We start from the raw sequence: 20,761 nt of genomic DNA, 5'->3' as shown, positions 1-20,761 counted from the left end.
TCAGAGCATGCGAAGGTTAGGGAGCGGGCAAATCCTAGTCGAGAGGCAGCGCCTCACCATGTCACGCAATTCTAGGACAACAAGACCATGAAGACCATGCCACATCTCTCTTCATCTCTCTGCGAGACAGACTTGTGCTGGTCCTCGTCCATTGCCATTACGACGAAGAGAGGCCGCGCTTGAGCTTCTTCCCTCATAGGAAGAGAACAAGAATGTACCTTTGCCCGAAATGTACAAGAGCCCCCTGTCCTGAATAGCCAACGGTAGAGAGGGGCACACTGTAGCATGCGAAGGTAAGGGAGCGGGCACATCCTAGTCGAGAGGCAGCGCCTCACCATGTCACGCAATTCTAGGACAACAAGACCATGAAGACCATGCCACATCTCTCTTCATCTCTCTGCGAGACAGACTTGTGCTGGTCCTCGTCCATTGCCATTATTACGACGAAGTTATGGCGGATTTTACCGTAATGTGTTGGGTTGAAAATAATTCTGATTAGTCGTGTGCTCACGGAAATCAGGAGCTAACATTAACATTACATTGCACGGCAATGGAACAACTGCTTTTCCTTAGATGGGAACTTGCCATGAGCTGATACTGTAGCGAGATATTGTACGCATTTTCTCCGCGTTGCAAGGAGACTGGGATCTAGTCAAAAAGGGGAAAGCATCCTGGACAGATGGTGAGCCGTTGTGAATGTCACGCTGTTGGCCTCTTCCACGTTCCAGCAGAGAAGGAGCCTATGTGAAAGCAAAGAATTCTCATTTCCAAATTGTGAATTTTCTGTCCTTCTTGTGTGTACGGTATTCCCGATTGGCGCACCTCTCACAAGCGGCCAAACTGCTCCCACCCTGCGAAGACCCTCCATTTTCTCTTGCCCTGCTGTCCTCCTCAGGACGCAGTGCGCAAGAAGGAACCCAAAAGAAACTCGCAGAAGTGAACTTTAAGAGTAGAGAGCTCCTGTCATTCGCAATTGCGAATGACGTTTAAACTCTAGTGAGAACAGAAAAGAACTGTAGGCAGACTCCTGTTGTAGGCCTGTGCAAAGCCGGTTTCTGTGAGAAGCCTCGTAAACGCACAGAGCTGTAAACGACGTTAGGGATTGCGCCGGGGTGCATTTTCCAGAACTCTGGCTTCTGTTCATTTGCCCATACGGTATGTATTGTAAGTTACTGTACTGTAGGTACAGCACATACATACAACTGTGACAACACTACTCTATAATGTCGTGGTACCTGTGCCCCCCTGACGGGGCTCAACAGGAGGTGTCTCCACCGCTGTAGGTATGACCATTGCGCTCGCTCCTTGCTGTGCAGGAGGCAAAAAAATTGAGATGGAATAGAACTCACTATGGTGTTGATGAGGAGTGATGGCACAAATGGCTTTTCGTCACACACATACACTATTATCACTTCCGTGCCCTTCGCAGTCATAAACATTCAGAGCAGAATATTGCAAACATTGGCGTTGAAGATGATGCTGTCAAGAGCCAAGGCTCTTGTGCTGCACAAGGCGCCTGCCAAGGATTCCAGTTTCGCCAATTAGAAGCCTTTCGTCGAAGGTCATTGGCTTTTTGTCGTAAAAATACGACTAGTGCATTTGCATCGTGACAGGGCCAGTGCAAGTTATCCCAATTCTAAAGGGACAGTCATGTCGACCGGTTTGAGCACCAAAACATGTCCAATTTGCCAGCATGACGATCCTCTCTGTACTCTCTATGATGTCATGGACAACATGTGGAAGGTTCTCCAGGGTTTCCAACGTGGATGGCGCTGCACCTCTCAGTCACGCCAGATTTCTAATTGGGCACAGTCTTCACAGAAAGCCCATACTCAGACCCATTCATAGTGTGGTGCACGTACAGAATCCCTCATCTAAGAGCCTACAGAAGTGACTTATATCAGCTTTCCTCTCTCGCATGCACCATGGATTGTCTACCGTCAGCTGAGTGCGATCGCCGCTTTATCAATTGTCACTGCACAGGCTTCAGGTCTGCGGGCGGCTTTAACGTCATTTTGAGAATTGAGACAGCGGCTTCAGCCAAGCAGGCCGGTACATTTCCCCTTTCATCCGGCATCTTCTACAACTCTACCACATGGCTCGAGTCTTTTGAAGCCATAATCGTGACCACGCCCGTGCATTCTTCTTTCCCTTAGTCTCTCCTCGCAATAGGCGCTGTCGTTCGCGCCCCACTGCCGCATGTTGCAAGTTGCTATCTCCTCCGAGATTTCGGGGCTCCTGAATTTCTTCATTTGCGAACTCCTGATCATGTCCTACACGATGCACGTCACATCGTACATTGCCGGTGCCTTAAACTTTCTGCAGCTAGACAAAGGCCGCTCTCTTCGCTTGAAAGTGTTCAACTCTCCATTTGGGATTGGAGGTGGGCTTGTTATGAATACTTCACGTGCTCGGTACATTCTCATATTTCTCCGCTTTGCGATTCTGGTCGCAATCACAGCATCCAACTTTGGTCTGGAGGGCCGCACAACCGTCGTTCAGAGCTCTGGGATAAGAACAGTGAGAAAGCCAGGGCGCATTGAAAAGTTGAACACAACCACGCTGTTCAATGCGTCAGAGCGTAACATGCGATGCGCGCACATTGTGGCAGACGAACAAATAGCGTACGGGTCTGTCGTCGATGATCAGTGTTTCCCGGAGCTCACCTCAGAGGTCTATATCAAGAGTATTGCACTCACCTACACGAACATGAAAGCATCGGCCGTGGGCTGTTCTCTCACCAGAGCTGAAAGACTCCATTTCACTATTTTCCGATGTCGCGGAGTCGACGTCACTTGTTTGGGTCTTTTTAATGAAACCAGTCCGCCGCCCGAACGAGGCCGATGCGAGTCTATCATCTACGAAAAAGACCACGTATGGCTTTGTCCGGTCCTTTCTGCTCGTCCTGGCGTCGTAGATGAACCTGTTAGTTGCCTCAAAGTCGAAGCTCGTCGAGAAGACATACAGCTATGGAACACAATCTTCCGGTTTAGCACGTATGAATTGGAAAGGGCTATTTTCGGAGCGGCATACGGCGCTTTCGAGCGCAAGGAGGTCACAGTTCCAGTTGGAGAGAGAAACGTCACTGTAGTGACCTTGTTTTGGCTTGTTCCACTTGTGGTAGAAATCATAATCGTGTGGATTGTGACGATATGGGCAATCTACCTGTTGAGGCGGGGTGCAAAAAATGTGGGGAACGACGAAAACGGTCTTACAAGATTGCTGAACAACAAAATCGATGTGGAGAAGACGATGCTCAATGACTACCTAGATGACGTCGAGGTTCCTTCATCAATAGCTCTGCGTTCATTGCCAGTATATGAGGATTCGTAAAATCGATACATCACTCTTAGAATGCTCCGCGTCTGAAACCCTGCCTAGAGCACAGACATTCAAAGTCTGTGTTGTGCAAGCCTGAAGACGGAATGGCGATACCTGTTAGAAAGAGGAAGGGGCGGGAGGGCGAGAAGGATGGTGGCCAAAAAATAAGAATTGGACGCAGAAGGGAATTGTTGATGCGATGGTATGCATGCCGGTTTAATGTATGTTGCGATACTGCGTGCACGCCTGATGGTCAATTCTGGCTCAAGAAAGAGGCCATCTGGGTGTCTTTTGTATCGGGCAGAGCACGTCATATCCGAAATTGTTCTCCTGGGAATTCGGCAAGCGTGCGCGAAGCAGGAGACAGGCAAACGTCTCTTCATCGTGAGATTCAGAAGAGAGGAGCAGCCACCTCGATATGGCGATTGATATGGCATCACTCAACGTTGATGTAGGGCTTTGTGTTGCTTTCGCTTCAATGCAGCAAAAGTCGGGAATGGATGAAAGCACGCTACGATTGTATGGGTGACGAATTTAACTACAGCGTGTTATCGAGAAAAGGTTTGCGAGAAAGTGGATTCGTTGGTCCGGGGATCTCGAGTTTCGGTAGCCAGTGCGTCGACATTGGAGAAACTTTATCAGAATTGCAGGCACTGTATTACGAATGGTGCAGCCTGATTGACGTGTGGAATCAGCACGCAAGAAGCTCCAGCTGGAGGATTTTTTGGCTGTTTGGTTGTCGTTGTTGTCAATAAAGTTTACTTGGCGCAACATGACTGTGGGTGCTGTTCCGCACCATGTGCGCTCCTCAAGGTCCTCAAGGAAGGCTCATTGCCTGTACGATACAGTATACAGTAGGACAGCCATGACTACACTATAGTTTTTTTTTAAAAAGCATACTGTAGAAAGGGGGTGTTTCTGATAGCATGCATGCTTGCGGACAACTAGACGAACGGGGCGCCATGCACAAGACTGAAGTTGGGCACGGATCTCATTTGACATGGGGGTACTCACTTTAAGAAGTTGTGTGTGTGTGTGTGCGTGTGTGTGTTTTCTTTCCTTTAATCAGGTTGGTATAACAGGAAGAGTAGCTGGCAAGTTGAATAGTGTCTCTTGAGGTTACGGTTAATGCAAGTGGGTTAATAGTTGAGAGTGCGAGTATCGAGTTTGATATGGGAGGAGGGGGAATGGTGAGATGTCCTACGATATAGTGCTATAGCGTGACATACCTCTAGCTATGGCACTATTGGAGGGATGGCACTATATAAAGGAGGCTCAAATACATATATTTGGGGACAAAGCACTTGTCTGCTAACACAAACACAACATAGCCTGTATAACACAACTAAATAACTTCATCCTTTGAGTACTGTACTGAACCATGCCGGATGATACACGTGTGAGCTTATGATAACCTGTGCCAGAGGGTGAGCCATAGCACTATATAGAGGGAAGCACTACTAAAGTAGGCACTATTGAGCGACCCCCCCCTGTAAGAGGTTGGGACAGGTGGCTAAGGCACTGAACGAGAAGTGAACAGTGGCAGTTCAGAAAGTACAGTGAAGCCTCCTTTCTAGTACTGTTACAGTACGGTAGAATCATTCTGGACTGATCCTACCATGCGCCGTTTGGCATTGAAATGTAGAAATTCTTAATAATTTTAGGTGGGTCCCCCCAAATATCGCCTCAGTGAGCTGATATGAGTTGTGCACAAGACTTCTCCAAAGTCTCTGAATACAGTACTGAAATACAGCACCCTTGGTATAATAACGAGCCCTCGTCAGCCTGCGCAAAATATATGCACTGCAGATCATGCAAGATGCAGCGTTTCACGCTGCGAGCATTTTTGGCTGTACCCTTCCCCGAAGGTAGAATTTGGTAACATCTTTTTTAAATTAACTTGAAAAACTACTTCCCCTTGCCCAAATGAGGTCAGACTGGTAGTGATGGATGCTCTGCGTTTGCTAATCAACTGGGAGGAGATACAGAATCTCTAGCCGTACTGGATCAGAGAAACCCCAAATTTTCTTTTATTGGTGCGGCAATACACAGATGTTTTAGAAAAAGGTCTACTTGGTAATTTGACCGGCACCAGAAAGACCAAGTAACGCGGACGCGGCAACGTTGATGGGGAATGATGAGGAGTTGACGCACGTTGGGGAGGGGCCTTCGTGCGCCTTTGGAACCGCAGTTGATCGTGCCCGCTTCTTGGTTGAGTTGACAGGCTTTGAGGCCTTGCCACTTTTCATGCTTCCCAGACTTTTTTGTGCCCTCAGCTTTTTCGCTTCTGCTTACTGTTCTTTCTGCAGTTCTCTTTGTTTTTGCCGGGCAGCCTTCTCCTCCGCCTTTTATCGCTGTAGCCGATCCTCCTTAATTTTTTCTGCTTCCTGCGCGCAATAAAATCGCGAAATGTCAGATAAATTGCCGGCGTCCCCAGCTGAATCGTTTCTTTTCTGCCCGTGTGACTCTTTTCTCTTGGTCCTTGTGGCCTGGGAGCACTTGCATTCATAACAATCTTGTTAACGCTATCATGATTTTTAGGAGCATCTCTGCCCCTTTTATTGCAAGCGAAGCGGACTTTTCGTTGTTGACAATTTCCTTCAGCTTTTTCGAAGACGAGGAGGCAACATTGCGGGGAACTGTAGACGTGATGAATGCTCCAAGCCCCAGAGCGTTTCCCTGGAGTCCAGGGATGAATGACTGTACTCATTGTCCGCACTGAGTTTACCTCAGCGGCATGCTTTCGTACGGTGGGAGCAACGAGAACTGAATCACCAAATTAGCCTTTTTTACCAAATAATACTTTTCTGGAGTGGTACTGTGCACAGTGTATTCCAAGAATACCACGGGGTTCACCAATCTTATTCGAAGGGTAGGCCTCACTCATAGTTTGGAGGCAGGGTTCACTCGTAGTGGACTGTGTGGCTAATGAGGAGACTATGTACCTTCGAAGGTACATGTGCGGAATTGCAGAGGAAAAAAGGTGCGATGAAATATCACCACAGGGCGGGGAGTCATCACTATTGGGCGATTGGATCCTTGCGGATGTAAAATAATATATTCCGCAAAGTGTGGAAAACGAAAAACGAGATGGACAAGCGCCAGCAGCTTGATGGTCTCGAATTTCCCATATTATTGGCAGCTGATTACAAACTACACTGGTGGCCTCCCTTTCTCCGCGTCGCTCATTTCTCCGCTTCATGAAACGCCACTTCCAACTTGGAAGTGGCGTTTCATGAAGCAGATGGAAGTTCCAACCGCCTGGCAACAACGCAGTTAACTCACCCGATCCTCTTAACGTCATCCATTCCGTTGCCCTGTCAACACCTGCAGTACAGTACCCGCAACCGACCCACCCACCCATCCCCATTCGCACAATTAGCTCGACCACTCCCCAGCCTCCTTCCCCACCCCCCCCTCCCGGCTCCCCCCACCTCTGTCACCCCCCTCCCCCTTTCCCTTTCTTCCCCTCCCCCTCCCCTTCCCCCTTTCCTGCCCTCCCCCCCCCTTCCGCACCCCCCCCTTTCCGCACTCCCAATGCCTCCTGCCCATCCCCACGTGCATGAGGCACAACGACAAAGGAGCCGACCGTGCCCCGTCGCCTAATTCTGCGACCAAAGTTTCCTGCTCTCCCCGCACCGTTCCTTCTGCTCGCTACATCCGAAACTTGACTTTCCGCCCTCTCTCCACATATCTGTCAACGCCGCGTGCTCGCAACTGACCGCTCTCGTTTTTCGAACCGCATGGTGTCCGCCCTTGATCGCCAGGTACCTCATGGTCCTAACGATAAACATGCCCTCCGAGGTTACCACTCTCGTCAACTTCCTTGTTCTTGACTTTATAATGATTTCCTATGTCATGTACATAAGCGGCATTCTCGCGGGCTATATCAACCACTTCACCCTCCAAAAGAACAACCGCCTTGATCTTGTCCCATGCGAGATCCCCTTGGTTGGGGGTGGAATATGTATGTCAAAAGGCCGCAACCGCTTCATCTTACTTTCGCTTCGCATTTCCATCGTGGTTGCTGTCTTTTTATGCAATTACGGCCTGGAAGGCCGATCCGTAGCTAATAGTAAAGAAGTCGAGGCAACAGTCCGCACCCCAGCACCTGCTTTCGACGAAAATCTCAACGTGGGCGCCCCTATCGAACTTCGACAACGCTGCTTAAGCCAAGACAGTGAGAATAATGAGAATTTCACATTCGGTGCCGTCATTAATAGCAAGTGCTATCCGGAGCTCCACGACTATGTTTACATTCATTCCATGGGCATCCGTGATGAGGACGTTCAAGTCCAGTTACGACATTGTGTTCCCGACCCGGATTGTGGTTTGTACCTGACAAGGTATACGTGTGAGAACGGCGAATCCGTATGTCAAGGACTTTCCTCGGACTGTGGGTTGGAATCTCCTCCAACACTATCCCCTTTGTCGTGCATTTCTGTCTTTTACGAAAGTAATAGAAAATACGCGTGGGCATGCGAGAGGGGAAAATTGAGCCCCGGAGCGAAAGAAACTACTGCTTTATGTCGTCGTATTCAGGCAGACCGTGAAAATATCCAGTTATGGGTTGAGTTCATGCATATAACAACTGATAATTTAATGCATACGCTGTTCATATCTGCATACGGCAAAGAGGAGAAGTTCAGGCTTCTTTTGCCCGAGGGAGAGAAAGCAGTGACCGTGGTTACCTTGTGGTGGGTTATTCCAGTGGGCTGGATTTTCCTTGTAGCGCTCACGATGACCTTCTTGCAATTTTCTTTGTTCAGGAAGAAGCATGCGGTTGTGATTGTTCACGACGAACGGGGACTGGCGAGACTACTTGGACGGCAAGTTGAGAAACGGAGAGAGTGGGAATTGGAACCAGAAGAGGGGCTGTTGAGACTTGGACAAGAACAGTATACGGTGTGCGTCTCTATCCATGAAGACGTCCGCCGGAATGCCTTAGCTGGGCGGAGCCGCGTCCTCCCTTCTTCAATCCCTAATCACATTCCGTTAACGGTAGGACAAGAGTGCCGCTGTATGCGAAGAAGGGATGCCGTAGTTGACTTCACATGAGCATCGCCACGTTCAGGAAGCGTGCAAAGCGTGGACGGAACTCCGGTCGAGGCCGCTGAATTCGTTTTTGCATTCTTCACGATCGAAAACTTTATTTTTCTGACTTTAGATTTTGTTCGTTTATGTACAGTCATCTGGTGCAGCTAGGGCAAGTTGGTCACAAGAACAGCTCAGAAAGCAACGAGTTGTCCCATTTTTGCGTTATGATCTGGCGAGGACGTCTGTCTGCGAGAGGGAGGTCTTTGAGAGTCACATCAGAATGCCAGTTACTGTAACGGCGGGCGTGGAATCTGGCGGACTTGTAATTTTTGTACAACTCCTCACCCTACCCCAGTGTTCGAACGAATGACGATTTCCCGATTGTCCGTTTCGGGAGCAGGAGGGTTTGTTTCAGATCATCAAGGACGATGTATTATATCAGATGAAAACCAGGAAAGGCTCTTGTTCCTGCGCTGGGGGCGAAATCTGGTTAGAGGCTAGGAGAAGCACTACTTACACTGGAGCCTGCTTGCAAAGTCATGCGAGTTGGGAGGCAAGTCTACGTATTTTTGACTTAGCACCCGCAGAATCATGACCGCCAAAGCGAGAGCATTTCGTAAGTGTGACTTACAACTCCGGAGAATAAGCAGGTTCCAATTCCGTGACTGTAACACACTACGGCAAAGTGAATCATCTTCCTAGTGTCTAGGTGACAAATGGCCTCATATGAGGTCACTTTTCAACTTAATTTTTCTCGACTTGTGCTAGCTGAACAAAATGGAAAAAGATACTCTCGCCACCGCAGTTGACTTCTGCGCTGTGGAAGGGTGGAGCTTGGTGAGATGTGCACGTCCTTTCCAGGCTTTTTGAGAATACCTAAAGAAGAAGCTTTTTTAAAGAACATCAAAACGTTTTTTGTTGATATCTTCGAAACCAAAACGCCTGTTTAAAATATCATCCGATTGTTGAAACTATATTAGATTCTTAGTATTTCTGTGTATTCATAACTGCTATCCCGATGTTTTGCAGGAAGCTATTACCGAGGGAATATTGGTTAAAGAAATGGTGTCTAAACTGATTTTATAAAATTTCGATTTAATGTATACATTTTTGCAAAAAAAAACCCGGCCTCATATGAGGCCAAGCCTGACCTCATATGAGGCAAATTGCCGGTCGTCTAGACACTAGAGGAGCTGGGATGTATACCGTAGTAGCTATGATCCAGACAGCCTTGACTAGACGGGGCGTGTCCGTGTCTCGGCGTTTTCTATCCAATGTGGGATGTATGTCACGCAGAGAGTAGAACTCCAGTAAAATGACATTGCAAAACGTTGTCCGTACAGTACTCACGTGGCGAGGCACAAAACCCTACACACGGGTTATGGAGCATGTGATCCATTGCTGGTTTCTGTTTTGGACTTGTTGCCGGAGGCTCTGAACGAGGTGCGCTGTTGTACCTCCAGCACTACACTACTGTATATTCTAGGCCAATGTAAATCGTTTAAATCTGTCCTTGAGAGATGACTCACGGTTTCCGAGTAAGAACCCCTTGGCGACGTCATCATGCTAAAGTAGTAAGGGACATGCAGGTTGAAACGAATGGTGATACGCTGAAGGGTAGTTTTTTGAATACGTCTTCTTTCCAGACACATCAACTATAATGGAAGACTCCGAAAATCACAAATCGCCCCAGCACTTCGCAAAAAAGTTTAACTCAGCGAGGCTCCCTCGTGAAATGGTACTGCTCGACAAGGAGAATATAATATAGTGTTGAACCCAGGCTTAGGCACGTGTCAGGTATATATTCAACGCCGGCTCAGGGCTGTGTAGCAAAGGTAAGCGCACCTGGCAATTGTTATCAGAAATTTTTGAAACAAAAACTCATGTGATTTGCTGCAGGCAGCAAATGCAGCAAATTGTGGCACCACAAGTAGAGAGCAGGCACCTGCTCTCTACTTGTGGGTGTTCCTTCTTCAGATTATTGCAATGGACATCTCTCGCCCTTGTACATGATCGAACAATGATGTAATTGTCACGCTCTGCAGTTGCCAACTCTTGAAGTGCTCCCACCCTCAGAAAAGGTGCAGTATGGGAGTCCTGAAATCGATGCTGTTTTCTGTTCTGAGGGTGCACCTTCTCTCACACGGAACTAGTCAAAAATCCTGACAAGAGGGTTACATAAATCCATGATCAACAGGCAGAAGAATCGAATTTCAAGGAACGAGACATCGCTGCAAATTGATGCGTACCCTCGAACAGTTGCAAAGGAATATCTAGATACAGCATTCGCTCCATTTGATCCGTCGTCGCACAGAGGGCAAGAAATGTAATGGTCCCCTGCAATTGGTCACCATCTCATTATGTTCGTCAATTTCTCTCCTCAGCACAGTACCATGTAGTTTGTGTAGGCCTGTGCTTCTAACCAGACTTGAACGACAAATGAACTTTATTCAATCTGGTGCTTCCGCAATTACTGTAAGTCCGCTTGTCTTCTCCAGAATTCGCACTGACAATGCGGCAGCAAGGGGATTACTGTACAACAATCCATCTCTGCCCTACTGTACAAAAATCCACAGCGAACTGTGTCTCCATTTCTTTCGTTTGTATCAACACAGATACCTGTAAATAGAGCCAGTGGATTTTTCACAGATTAATATTCCGTGTACGAAAGAAGACGTCATAGAAATAAACATTGCACCTGAACGCAGCAATCAAAACTGATGTTTGTGAAATAGCGGTATTATTTAGTCTAATGCATTTCCCAAGGAGTGATGATGATTATGATCGGAATGGGGCTTTCATGCCAAGGCGACTTTGCATAATGCACTCTTCATACGTGCTATGTCATAATTTATGACGGGCATCAACTGGGAAAGCCAGAACTGTCATGACACAACGATTCGAAATTGATTTGAGGCACTTCTCAAGGTACAATGCAATGCGCACTTCAAGAAATGTACGACAGCTCACATCCACAGCAGAACCGGCTCACCTTCCACTTCACAAACATTCACAAAGAAGGAGTTTGATATAGTTTCAGTATCGGAAAGATGAGAGGTGGAACAGAACTTTTCATTGCTTTGTCACCAAGGGGAACATGGCTAACATTGGGTGGGTGTGCGTTGGCATCGGTTTTAATCCAATACAGTGCCCTCTGACTTTCACAAACGATATGGTATTCCCTGTATTCTATATTTTGGCATAGATTAGGCTCTGGGGTTAGCCTTGGGCTCAACGGCATTGCTTTCATGACACTGGCAAAAGTGACCTTGTCTTTGCAATCTCTTTGGCACAAACTTAACAAACACTAGCCACATGTTAGCATAGAAAATGCGTTCAGATGTCCTTGCACACACTCGCCCTCGCAGTAATAGTAATCTATTGAGCATTTCCGTTCTTCTTCTTGTATCAAAATCCTTTCTTTCCCAAAAGGATTTTTTTTGTGAGGGCAATGGGAAGACATGCCCGAACCACCATATCATGACTTCAAATACTGTAATAGAGAGAATATAACCTTTGCCGTTGGAATTCGTGAATCCATCAATGCGAGCCCTAACGACAACCGTATATATGTAGGCCGCCATAAGTCGTCCGCTATAGTTGCCTCCGAAACATCGCTGCTTCTACCGCGCACGGCATCCTCAAATCATGCATCGCACTGCCTTCTCTATGCGGTACTTCTTGGCCCTCTTCGCATGTCAAATTCTGCTCGCAGGGGCCGCGTCTGTTCAACCTGCTTTCGCATCAAGAGAACACTGGGATGAGCAGGCCTCAAAAACGTCTTATCGACTTGAATTCCAATGCTCGAAAGCAGCATCTGACGAACATTTGCCAAAAGGGGTTCGAGGGGCGTCTTTTATAGAATGCTCAAGTCTCATTCCAAAAAAAATGAGAAAAATTCAAGCAAGAAAGAGGGACCATACGATCAGCGGGAAGGATGAAATTCGTTCGCAGTTGGGCACTGCAGCCCTGATCAAAAACGTTTTGGGTCCTCGGACAAATGGTGGTATTCTCAATCATGGAGACTGCGACGACCCATTTTACATCGAAGTAGATCCAGATAATGTTGGGTATCCTGTTGACAAGGTAATATACTTGGGAAGCTCTCCTGAACCTGAACCTGACGGTGGTGAAGGTGAAAGCACAAGGCCGTTGATTGTGGGAAAAGGATCGACTCGAAGCTTTGTCTTGGACGAGGCGACCCTCCGCCGCCCAGATGGGCATGATGATATTTGCATCAATGTGCATCATGATTACTGCCGTTGTGTGGAAGTAATTTGTGTCCCTTATCACGAGAAGTGCATATGCAAAATGAAGTGTGACATATCTCCAAATACAGGATCGTGATGTACGTTTAGTGCTATGCGTAGAACTTTTTTTACGACAAGGAAGGCAATGCAGTACGTGGTCTTGAAGGGTTGCAGTCGGGCATCGTTTCTTCGCGACCTCTCATATGCGCAGTTACAGTTCAGTGCTATCGGATTTCTTCTCACTCTTTTTCATTTTCTCACGTGCTAGGCCGGAATAATCTTCCCTTTTTTCCTTCGTGGTGTGTGAACCTGACTTCCTTTTCGCGAAACATGTGTGAACGTTTCCATCATAATGTCTCTCATATGGCGATATACCTCACCACGTGAATGGGTCACGCGGTGAGGAAAGAACTTGCCTTGTTTAGGGTTACAGTAAATTAGTATATAACGGACAATCGCATGCGACTAGCGGGTGGGTCTGCCCCGAGGCAGGTTTGAACAAACGGGTCTACGCAGAATCCTTCTCGAACAGCGCTCCGATTACCCGGAGGTTTGGTTGGGTTTGAAGAGCCGGTGGTGGGCTCTTCTGGACATTAATAAACTGTTTAAACTACTTCCTTTAATTTTTCTGGGACAATTCCCACATTCGTGGAATTACGCAAAAACGGAATTCTGTCTAAACTTCCGACAGCAAGGATAGCCCAGTCTACTGTATGCGTGATTTGCGGACAGAATTCTATTGCAGAAAATTAGAAAAACGTAAATTACGCAATCCCCTCGGCGTCGTTCATTGTGAGTACGAGTTCCCATAGCCTAGAGAATCTCGTTCTCCTTTGGACACTCACACTATGGGATCTGGTAGGCAAAGGGATTTTACCAAAGCAAAGACTAAGGAGACTATGAAAACATGGCAAGTTGCCTTGGTATCCATGAGCGTAAAGCGCATGTCAGGACATACATCAGCTTTCACCGATCTTCTAACGATATCATATACTGCACTCAAATACCAAGATGCAAGAGAAGAATTGTCCGAACACCTTTCTAGGAGTAACCGCATCAGCTCTGCAGACTTTATGTTCAACTTCAACTCCTATAGTCAGGCGTCATGTCTCTTCCTGTTCAGATTTGGAAGGTCTGATATCCTGAATCCTGTCCTTTTTATTGGATGGCCAACGCACAAAACGAAAACGACCCGCAATCGCTATAGGACAAATCCAATTTTGTCGACATGCATTATGCTGCGGCGCCTTGCAACGCCGCTTCGATGGAAAGAGCTGGAAGTAGAGTTTGGAAAGCATTCTTCCCAGCTTTGTGAAATATTTTGGGAAACAATAGAATGCTTTGCAGAGGAGCGGGTGCATTTACTCACGGGGCCATTTCCGCAATCATTTATGGAACGCCGACATACTTTGTATTCCAAATGCATATTCGAAAAGTCCAATGCACTAAGGAATTGCGTCGGTTTTATTGACGGTACAGTGATTGGTGTTGCCAGATCGGGGGGATTTAGCAAGCAACTAGTGATGTACAATGGACACAAAAGGAAGCACGCAATCAAGATTCAAGAGGTCACAGCTCCAGATGGATTGATTCTGCATGGTTGCGGTCCTGTAGAGGGCCGTCGACATGATTGGACTTTGTACACAAGAACCAATTTAGAGCAAGAGCTACCAGATTGTATGAGCTCAGAACATCAAAATTTCTGTATCTACGGAGATAGCGGGTACGCCAAGAGGTGGTTTTTGGAGGTTCCTTATCAAGGAAGCAATCTCTCAGCATCTCAAAGAGCCTTCAATAAGGCCATGTCAAGCGTTCGGATTACTGTCGAGTGGGCGTTCAAAGAAGTGAAACTTTACTTTACAGCCATGGACTTCAAAAGAAAATTAAGGATTGGACAGTCACCAGTGGGCCTGCTCTACCTGTGTGCAATGCTACTTTACAACATTAGAAACTGTGCAAGTCCAATGCAGATTTCCCAATTCTTTCGCTGTTCTCCTCCTTCTGTAGAGCAGTACATCCACCATAAAGAATAAACCGCTATCCTATTAAACGACAGACTCCTGCTCGCGCGCGCCCTGCGCGAGCAGAAAAATTTGTGCTAACACAACAAAGACGCAACTTTTATTTAGTATCACCGACTTCAAAGCAATAAAACATGACTATCATTACTTGCTCGTAAAAGCCGCCATCATGAGCTTGAACTTGTCCAGCTCGAGCTGTTGCGCTTCCAAACGCTCAATGCGACGTTCTTCACGATCCCGAGTGCGCTCCTCACGATCGCAGGCCATCCTCTCTCGCTCAAATGCCAGCCGATCGCGCTCCAAGTCCACTCGAGCGAGATCGGCATCGCGTAGATGGGCTCCGAACTGTGCCATCTCGCCCATTGCAATACTCGATTTGGAGGTTTTGGGCTTCTTAAGGGGCCGCGGAGAAATAGAGTCTTCATCTTCAGTACTGTCCCTGTTTCCAGCACGCTGCATGGCCGAATTCATGAGATCATTTCCAATCCGTACTTTTTCTGCGTCACGCTCCTTTCAAGCGTTTTTTACAGCGTTTCGTTGCTCTAAAAGATCATCCCGAGCATCGCGCATGCTCATCAGTAGTTCTTCTAGCTCTCCAACTTCCCCCCCTATCCCCGACATTTTTTGGTTCTTGTTATCGTCGCGATCGAAGGAATTCTGTAGACGTTGATAGCTGTCCCGGACGCTTTTCCAAGTGACTTGCTGCGTTACTGCCTCATTGCCGTTTATTGTGTCAGAAGCGATCTCGAATCTCTTGCGGGACTCCCCGAACGCGGCGAGATGTGCACGTGATGCTGCAACTTCTCGGACGATTACAAGATCTTCTTCGCTTGTAAAGCGGGAATGGCGCGTTCCTCTGCAGGCGGCGGCGGCGAGTTCTTCGTCAGAGAGAGTCAAAACGTTGGCCATATTGGTTTCAGTGAGTGTGGGCAGGATCGTTGAAAGGGAATAGTTATAGTGGATGGAGGGAAGGTAGATAGGGAGAGTGAGAGAGAGGGAGAGTGGGATGAGAGCGCCGTTCCATGTCTGAAGATCGCGGGAAAACGTCCGCCGTATGGTTTCGTCTCCTGGACATCTGTCCTGAAATGTTCCATTTCGCGCGATTGAAGTGGTGACTAATGGGTCATTTTTCTGCTTTATTTCTCACGTCTCTCAGCCAGAATTCTGCTCACCGCCCCACGTGTAACTCGTGTCATGAATTCCCCACAGAATTTTGCTTGCGTAATCTCTCTATTGATCAATCGCGTTTTCCCTTACGTTTTTTCTAGACCATTCCATTGGCCAGACGGCGATCCGCCACGACTCCTTCGGAACACTTCGCGTATCATCGGGTGTCCTATTGATGATACGGCCTCCTAATGTGATACAAAATTTTGCATATATCTATGAATCAATTGCAGCTTGGAACCTAAGCCCGCCATAATCTTGGATATAACAGTAAAAGTGTTACGATGGCTCCAAATATGACCATTTGAATGCCTTTTTCGGGGCATTTAACATCAGGTACAGACTACAGCCAGTCTCGTGATAAAACTGGAACGACCATTACGCTCCTCTGCCAGCCATCCCCCTGCCGATATCCTGAAGTAACCGCATCACTCACATTATAAATGGGGCATTCTTCCTCGAGTTCGCATCCAGACGCGTATCGAAGGCGACTCGCATTGGCTGCCGAGCATGTTAAGGTCAGAAAGTCGTCTGTTCGCAACGCTGCAAGAGTGTATGACGTATCACACTGCACGTTGAAGAGATGTCTCAAACTAGGTACTGCCGTTGTTCCCAAAGTGGGTCGCCTGCCTGCTTTGAGAGATGACGAGGAGCAAATGGTTGCTGACTCAGTTGTTGAATTTGCCAGAAATGGAACTCCGCTCTCCCGAGAGTGTCTCAAGGACGTTTTTCAGGTTCTCGTGCGACTTTTGCTAGAAGAAAGACAACAGGTCATACCGTTTGCTCAGCGGCGACCAGGCGGCAAGTACCTCAGAAACTTCCTACGTTGCCACCCGAGCTTTCTCTGAAGCGACGGGCATGCTTGGAGAAAAGCCGTGCTGAGGCAATGAGTGACGAGAATTTAGCACGACATTTTGCTCGACTACATCACATCTATAAGGAGTACAATATCTCAAGCGGGGAGCAGGTTTTCAACCTCGAAGAAAGCAGTTTCTCTACCCGTACCGCCTCAAGGGCTAGAGCGAAAGCTGTTATGGAAACAGTTGGCAGCAGCAATTCCGTGGACCTCAAATGGTCTGCAAATGCAGATCACGTCACCATCATGCCCGTCGTATCTGCAGATGGCACAGCATGGAGACCTATTGCGATCCTATCGGGGAAGAGACAGAAGTGGAGAAAAAGAGGCGATGGAACTATCGAGACACCAGCCACATTCTTGCCTCAAAATGCGGTTGTGTGCCATCGTGATCCAGCAGGCATGGACTCGTTGATATTTCATGAATGGGTAGTGTCGTTCATCGATGATACTAAGATGCTCAGGCAGAAGTACAGAAACATGGTCATAACTATGGATGGATACTGCGCACACATCAATTACAAAGCGCTCAAACTCCTTAGTGAGAACAACATAGTAGTTGTCGGTCTTCCTGCCCATACCAGCCACAGAACGCAAGTGCTGGACTATGCTGTGTTCTCCCCTTTCAAGACATTTTTGCGAAACGGTCTCAACAAACGCGTGTACACTGTAGGAGCAGGAGTTCGAAATGACATTCACACCCTGTGTGAACTCATTCACGAGGCATACAAATCATCTGTTTCGTACTCAAATATTGTTAACGGTTTCAAGGCGGTAGGGGTGTGGTGCGCAGTTCGCAGAGGAGTCGTCCCTGAGGTCATAAAAATGAGAGACATCTCAAATATGGGCTCGAATGGGTCTCGAGGGGCTGCATTTCGCAGCTATCAAGAACTGTTACACGCGTTCATGCAAAGCCGAAATTTATTGCGCTCTGATGTTCCTGTAATTGTCAATGGGACGATTAACACTAAGAGTGGAGCTCTACTGACTGGTCAGGATGTGCTTGATGCTCTCCGATCTCGCGAAGAAGCCCGAGAGTTAGAAGCAGTTAATAAAGAGGCACGACAGATTCAAAGGGAGAAAAATGCAGTCGAGAAGGCCGCTGGAAAAGCACAAGAGCGATTCGAGGAGGAGGAGAGTCGGAGGTTGTGCGCTGGGCGCCTAGAACGAAAGAGGACGCTGCGCGACAACCGAGACACCCGTAGAGCAATTGCCAGGTTACGTGCGCAGAGTACCTTACCGGCTCCTCTCCACAAATAAAGCATTTCAGATTTTTTTCACAGCAATGTTGTTTCAGTATTTGGCACATGTAGGGTGATTGAGAGGCTTTTGACGCATACAGATTTCTGCGATTTGGTATGCCGCTGAGAAGCCTCATCGGGTCATAGTTTATGAGCGTGATGCGACAGTTGAGCGCTTTCGTTTGACGTCGGTACGTGGATGAATGGTGAGATACCTTCGAAAATATCTTAAAAAGAGTATTTTGTTTCATAATTGAGGGGGGACTGATATCTCCATCCCCCCAGCTCGTGTGTTCCTCGCCGCTCGCTGATTGCTCTTGACACCGCTCGCTCGCAGCTCCGCACGAGGCTGGCTGGCCGCGCTTCGCCGCTCGCTCGGAGCTCCTCCGCAGCTCGCTTATCGATCGCTCGCTACCGATCTCTAGCCACGGGTCTGTTACCGCTGACTCGCTGTTTGCGTCGCCGCTCGCTTCTCAAATCTCTCTTGCCGCGCCCTTAGTCCTGCTGCCGCGCCGCGTCACTGCTCCTCGGCCGCACCGTCGCCGCTGCTCCGCCAACAAGCCGCCGCCTACGGGCCTTCATTCTACCTGGTTCGCACCGCTGCTGCGCCGCGGCCGCGCCGACGCTGCTGCCTCTCACAACCTGTTTCGCCGCTGCGCACGCCTCTCGCTGATGCCGGCCATACGCCGTTGCTGCGCCACTATTGTGCCGCCGCCGCAGCTGCTCCCAACCCGCCGCGCTGCTGAGCACGGCTCTTCCTGCTGTCGGTTCTACGTCGCCGCTGCGACGACGTGTACACCGCCACTGCGGCGCCGCGCCTCTGCCGCTGCTACTCAGCAAGCCGCCGTGCCTCCGCGCTCTCCTCTCGCTGCTGCCGGCCCTACGCTGCCACTTCGCCGCCCCGCACTGACGGTGCTGCTATTTGCAAGCCGCCGCCCCGGCGCACACGGCTCTCGTTGGTGCGCTGCCGCCGCCTCGCGGCCACCCGCCGCCGCTGCTACTTCCCAGCCGCCGCGCCGCTGCTTACGGGTCTCGCTTCTGCCTGTCTTGCGCCTCCGCTGCGCCCCCGAAGCACGCCGCTGCTACCTTGCCGTCGTGCCGCCGCCGCCACTACCGCAGCCAACGCCTTCTGTGGCCGTGCTACACACTAACCGTCGTCATTGCCTCCCACTTCCAGGCTCTGCGCTCGCAACTACTCGCATTTTCTGTTGTCGTGTTGGGGCACTCCAGCACAAGCACTGGGGGTCAAGTGCACACCCCCTCACCAGCCAAGGGGGTTGTCGTCTTGGACTACTAGGTGGCCGGCCGATTCACACGGTTTGGGTACTGAGACTGCTAAGAAAGGGACTGTAAGACTGTAGTCGAGGTTTGTGAGAGTTAGGCAATCGGTTCTGTTTTAACTTTTCTCGAGAGCGGTTGGCCCGGAATAAATACCCGGTGACGCGACGCTGGCAACTCGAACTGGAAGGTGAACCTCTCCGGCAGGGAACCCCACCGGTCCTTTTTAGGGCGGATAACGGTGTCGACCCTCTGCGGTCTGGTGTTTCCGGGCGTGGGAATCCTCTGGGGTGTGGTGCACTGAGTAGGTAAAAGACAGAACTTCCGAACTAACCGTCGAGCTTGCTTCCCGCAAGAGACCAGACAGCCTTAAAGCCTGTGTACTGGCTGCTGTGGAAGTCTCGTAGGGATCTAAAAGCGCCTACTCGGTGAACGCAGGAGCAGGTAGATAGCTGAAGACGTTTCCTAACCCGTACAGTCTACGGGCGTCAGAGGTCGGACCTCTTCCACCCGCTGGAGCGGCGGGCGCCGAGGGTCGGACTCTAACAAGTTCAACCATCTTCAGCTCGAGTTACTGCCCACCTCGCTCTTGTTCGTAAAGAACACAATACCCAAGTCCTCTTCTGTTGCCTTCTTCTCTCCAACATGCCGCCTTCACCCTCCAACGATGGAGCAGGGCCGTCCGAGGGCGGACAACCTCCTAGTTCCGCCCCCACTGCACCGGAACATAGCTTCATGAGAGGGATGTCAAACAACGCTTTGAGTGCGCTTTCGAGTGCGCAAAAGTGTTTTATATCCTCAATTCTATTTTTGAAATCAAGCCCAGATCTCACTGGCGTTCAGCTAAAACGTACTATGGCAGACATGTTCCCCCCGGCCTCGCTCTTCCGTGAAGAAATATGCGACCTTCCTGCTGTCTTTATTGAGCTTCGCAACTTCCTGGATGAGCGAGGTGCAAACCAACAGCAACACTCGTCCCACCGCATCGTAATGACACTCGCGCACGGTCTTGACGAGGAGGCCGAAGACACACAGGCGGCCATCGAAATGGCCAACGAAATTGTCGCTGCTGGCCGTCGCCCAAGACCCAACTCTTTGGGATCAAACCTAAGGGGGGAGGCCCCACATGCTTCACTAGTCACACAAGCCACATCCACCAATCTCACCTTCCCTCGAAAAACTGCACACAACGTTGCAATGAGACTTCGGGAAAAGGACAAAAAGTTTTCCGGCGATCTAGGTGAGTCATGGATGGAGTATGTGGACGACTACCTCCAACTCTCTAAGGATTATTCCTTAACGCCGTCGCAGAAGCTGCAATACCTCCACAACTTACTCCAAAGAGACGCGAAGAGGTACTTTCTCGATAAAATTGACGGCTACGCTACCAGTTTTCAGCAGGCCATCGAGATGCTAGAAAGAGAATACAACTCCCATGTACGGCAGAATCGGGTTAAAAACTACCCGAACTCTTTGCGTGTGACTACTTTTTGTGCTCATGGCATAGAAATGTCAGAAGCGCTCGCGAAATTATACAAGTCTGTCACTAAGTTGTCGAGGCAGGCGTCGAGATCACACCAAGGGGATGCC

At 48.9% G+C, this 20,761-nt stretch overlaps 4 protein-coding genes across 4 annotated transcripts; 3 read left to right on the top strand and 1 right to left on the bottom strand.

Moving 5' to 3' along the window:
- The first annotated feature begins 7 nt into the window (after positions 1 to 7).
- Positions 8 to 91, top strand: CHC_T00003486001 (hypothetical protein). The gene has a single exon (XM_005714798.1). The coding sequence runs from the start codon at positions 8 to 10 to the stop codon at positions 89 to 91; it is 84 nt and encodes a 27-aa protein (XP_005714855.1).
- Positions 92 to 3,751: 3,660 nt separating this feature from the next.
- On the top strand, positions 3,752 to 3,850 carry CHC_T00003485001 (hypothetical protein). Its single transcript, XM_005714797.1, has one exon. It carries the CDS (start codon positions 3,752 to 3,754, stop codon positions 3,848 to 3,850), a length of 99 nt encoding a protein of 32 aa, XP_005714854.1.
- Positions 3,851 to 3,855: 5 nt separating this feature from the next.
- Positions 3,856 to 4,095, bottom strand: CHC_T00003484001 (hypothetical protein). The gene has a single exon (XM_005714796.1). It carries the CDS (start codon positions 4,093 to 4,095, stop codon positions 3,856 to 3,858), a length of 240 nt encoding a protein of 79 aa, XP_005714853.1.
- A 3,966-nt stretch (positions 4,096 to 8,061) lies between these two features.
- Positions 8,062 to 8,379, top strand: CHC_T00003483001 (hypothetical protein). The gene has a single exon (XM_005714795.1). The coding sequence runs from the start codon at positions 8,062 to 8,064 to the stop codon at positions 8,377 to 8,379; it is 318 nt and encodes a 105-aa protein (XP_005714852.1).
- The last annotated feature ends 12,382 nt before the right edge of the window (positions 8,380 to 20,761 follow it).

Source organism: Chondrus crispus, genomic scaffold (assembly GCF_000350225.1).
Source record: "Chondrus crispus Stackhouse genomic scaffold, scaffold_191, whole genome shotgun sequence".
Taxonomy (NCBI): domain Eukaryota; phylum Rhodophyta; class Florideophyceae; order Gigartinales; family Gigartinaceae; genus Chondrus; species Chondrus crispus.
Note: the sequence above shows the minus strand (reverse complement) of the source record. Positions and strands in the feature narration are given on the sequence as shown.

Excerpts from the sequence above, each read along its gene's own strand:
- CHC_T00003486001 (XM_005714798.1), top strand. The coding sequence starts at position 8 with ATGCGAAGGTTAGGGAGCGGGCAAATCCTAGTCGAGAGGCAGCGCCTC.
- CHC_T00003485001 (XM_005714797.1), top strand. The coding sequence starts at position 3,752 with ATGGCATCACTCAACGTTGATGTAGGGCTTTGTGTTGCTTTCGCTTCA.
- CHC_T00003484001 (XM_005714796.1), bottom strand. The coding sequence starts at position 4,095 with ATGTTGCGCCAAGTAAACTTTATTGACAACAACGACAACCAAACAGCC.
- CHC_T00003483001 (XM_005714795.1), top strand. The coding sequence starts at position 8,062 with ATGACCTTCTTGCAATTTTCTTTGTTCAGGAAGAAGCATGCGGTTGTG.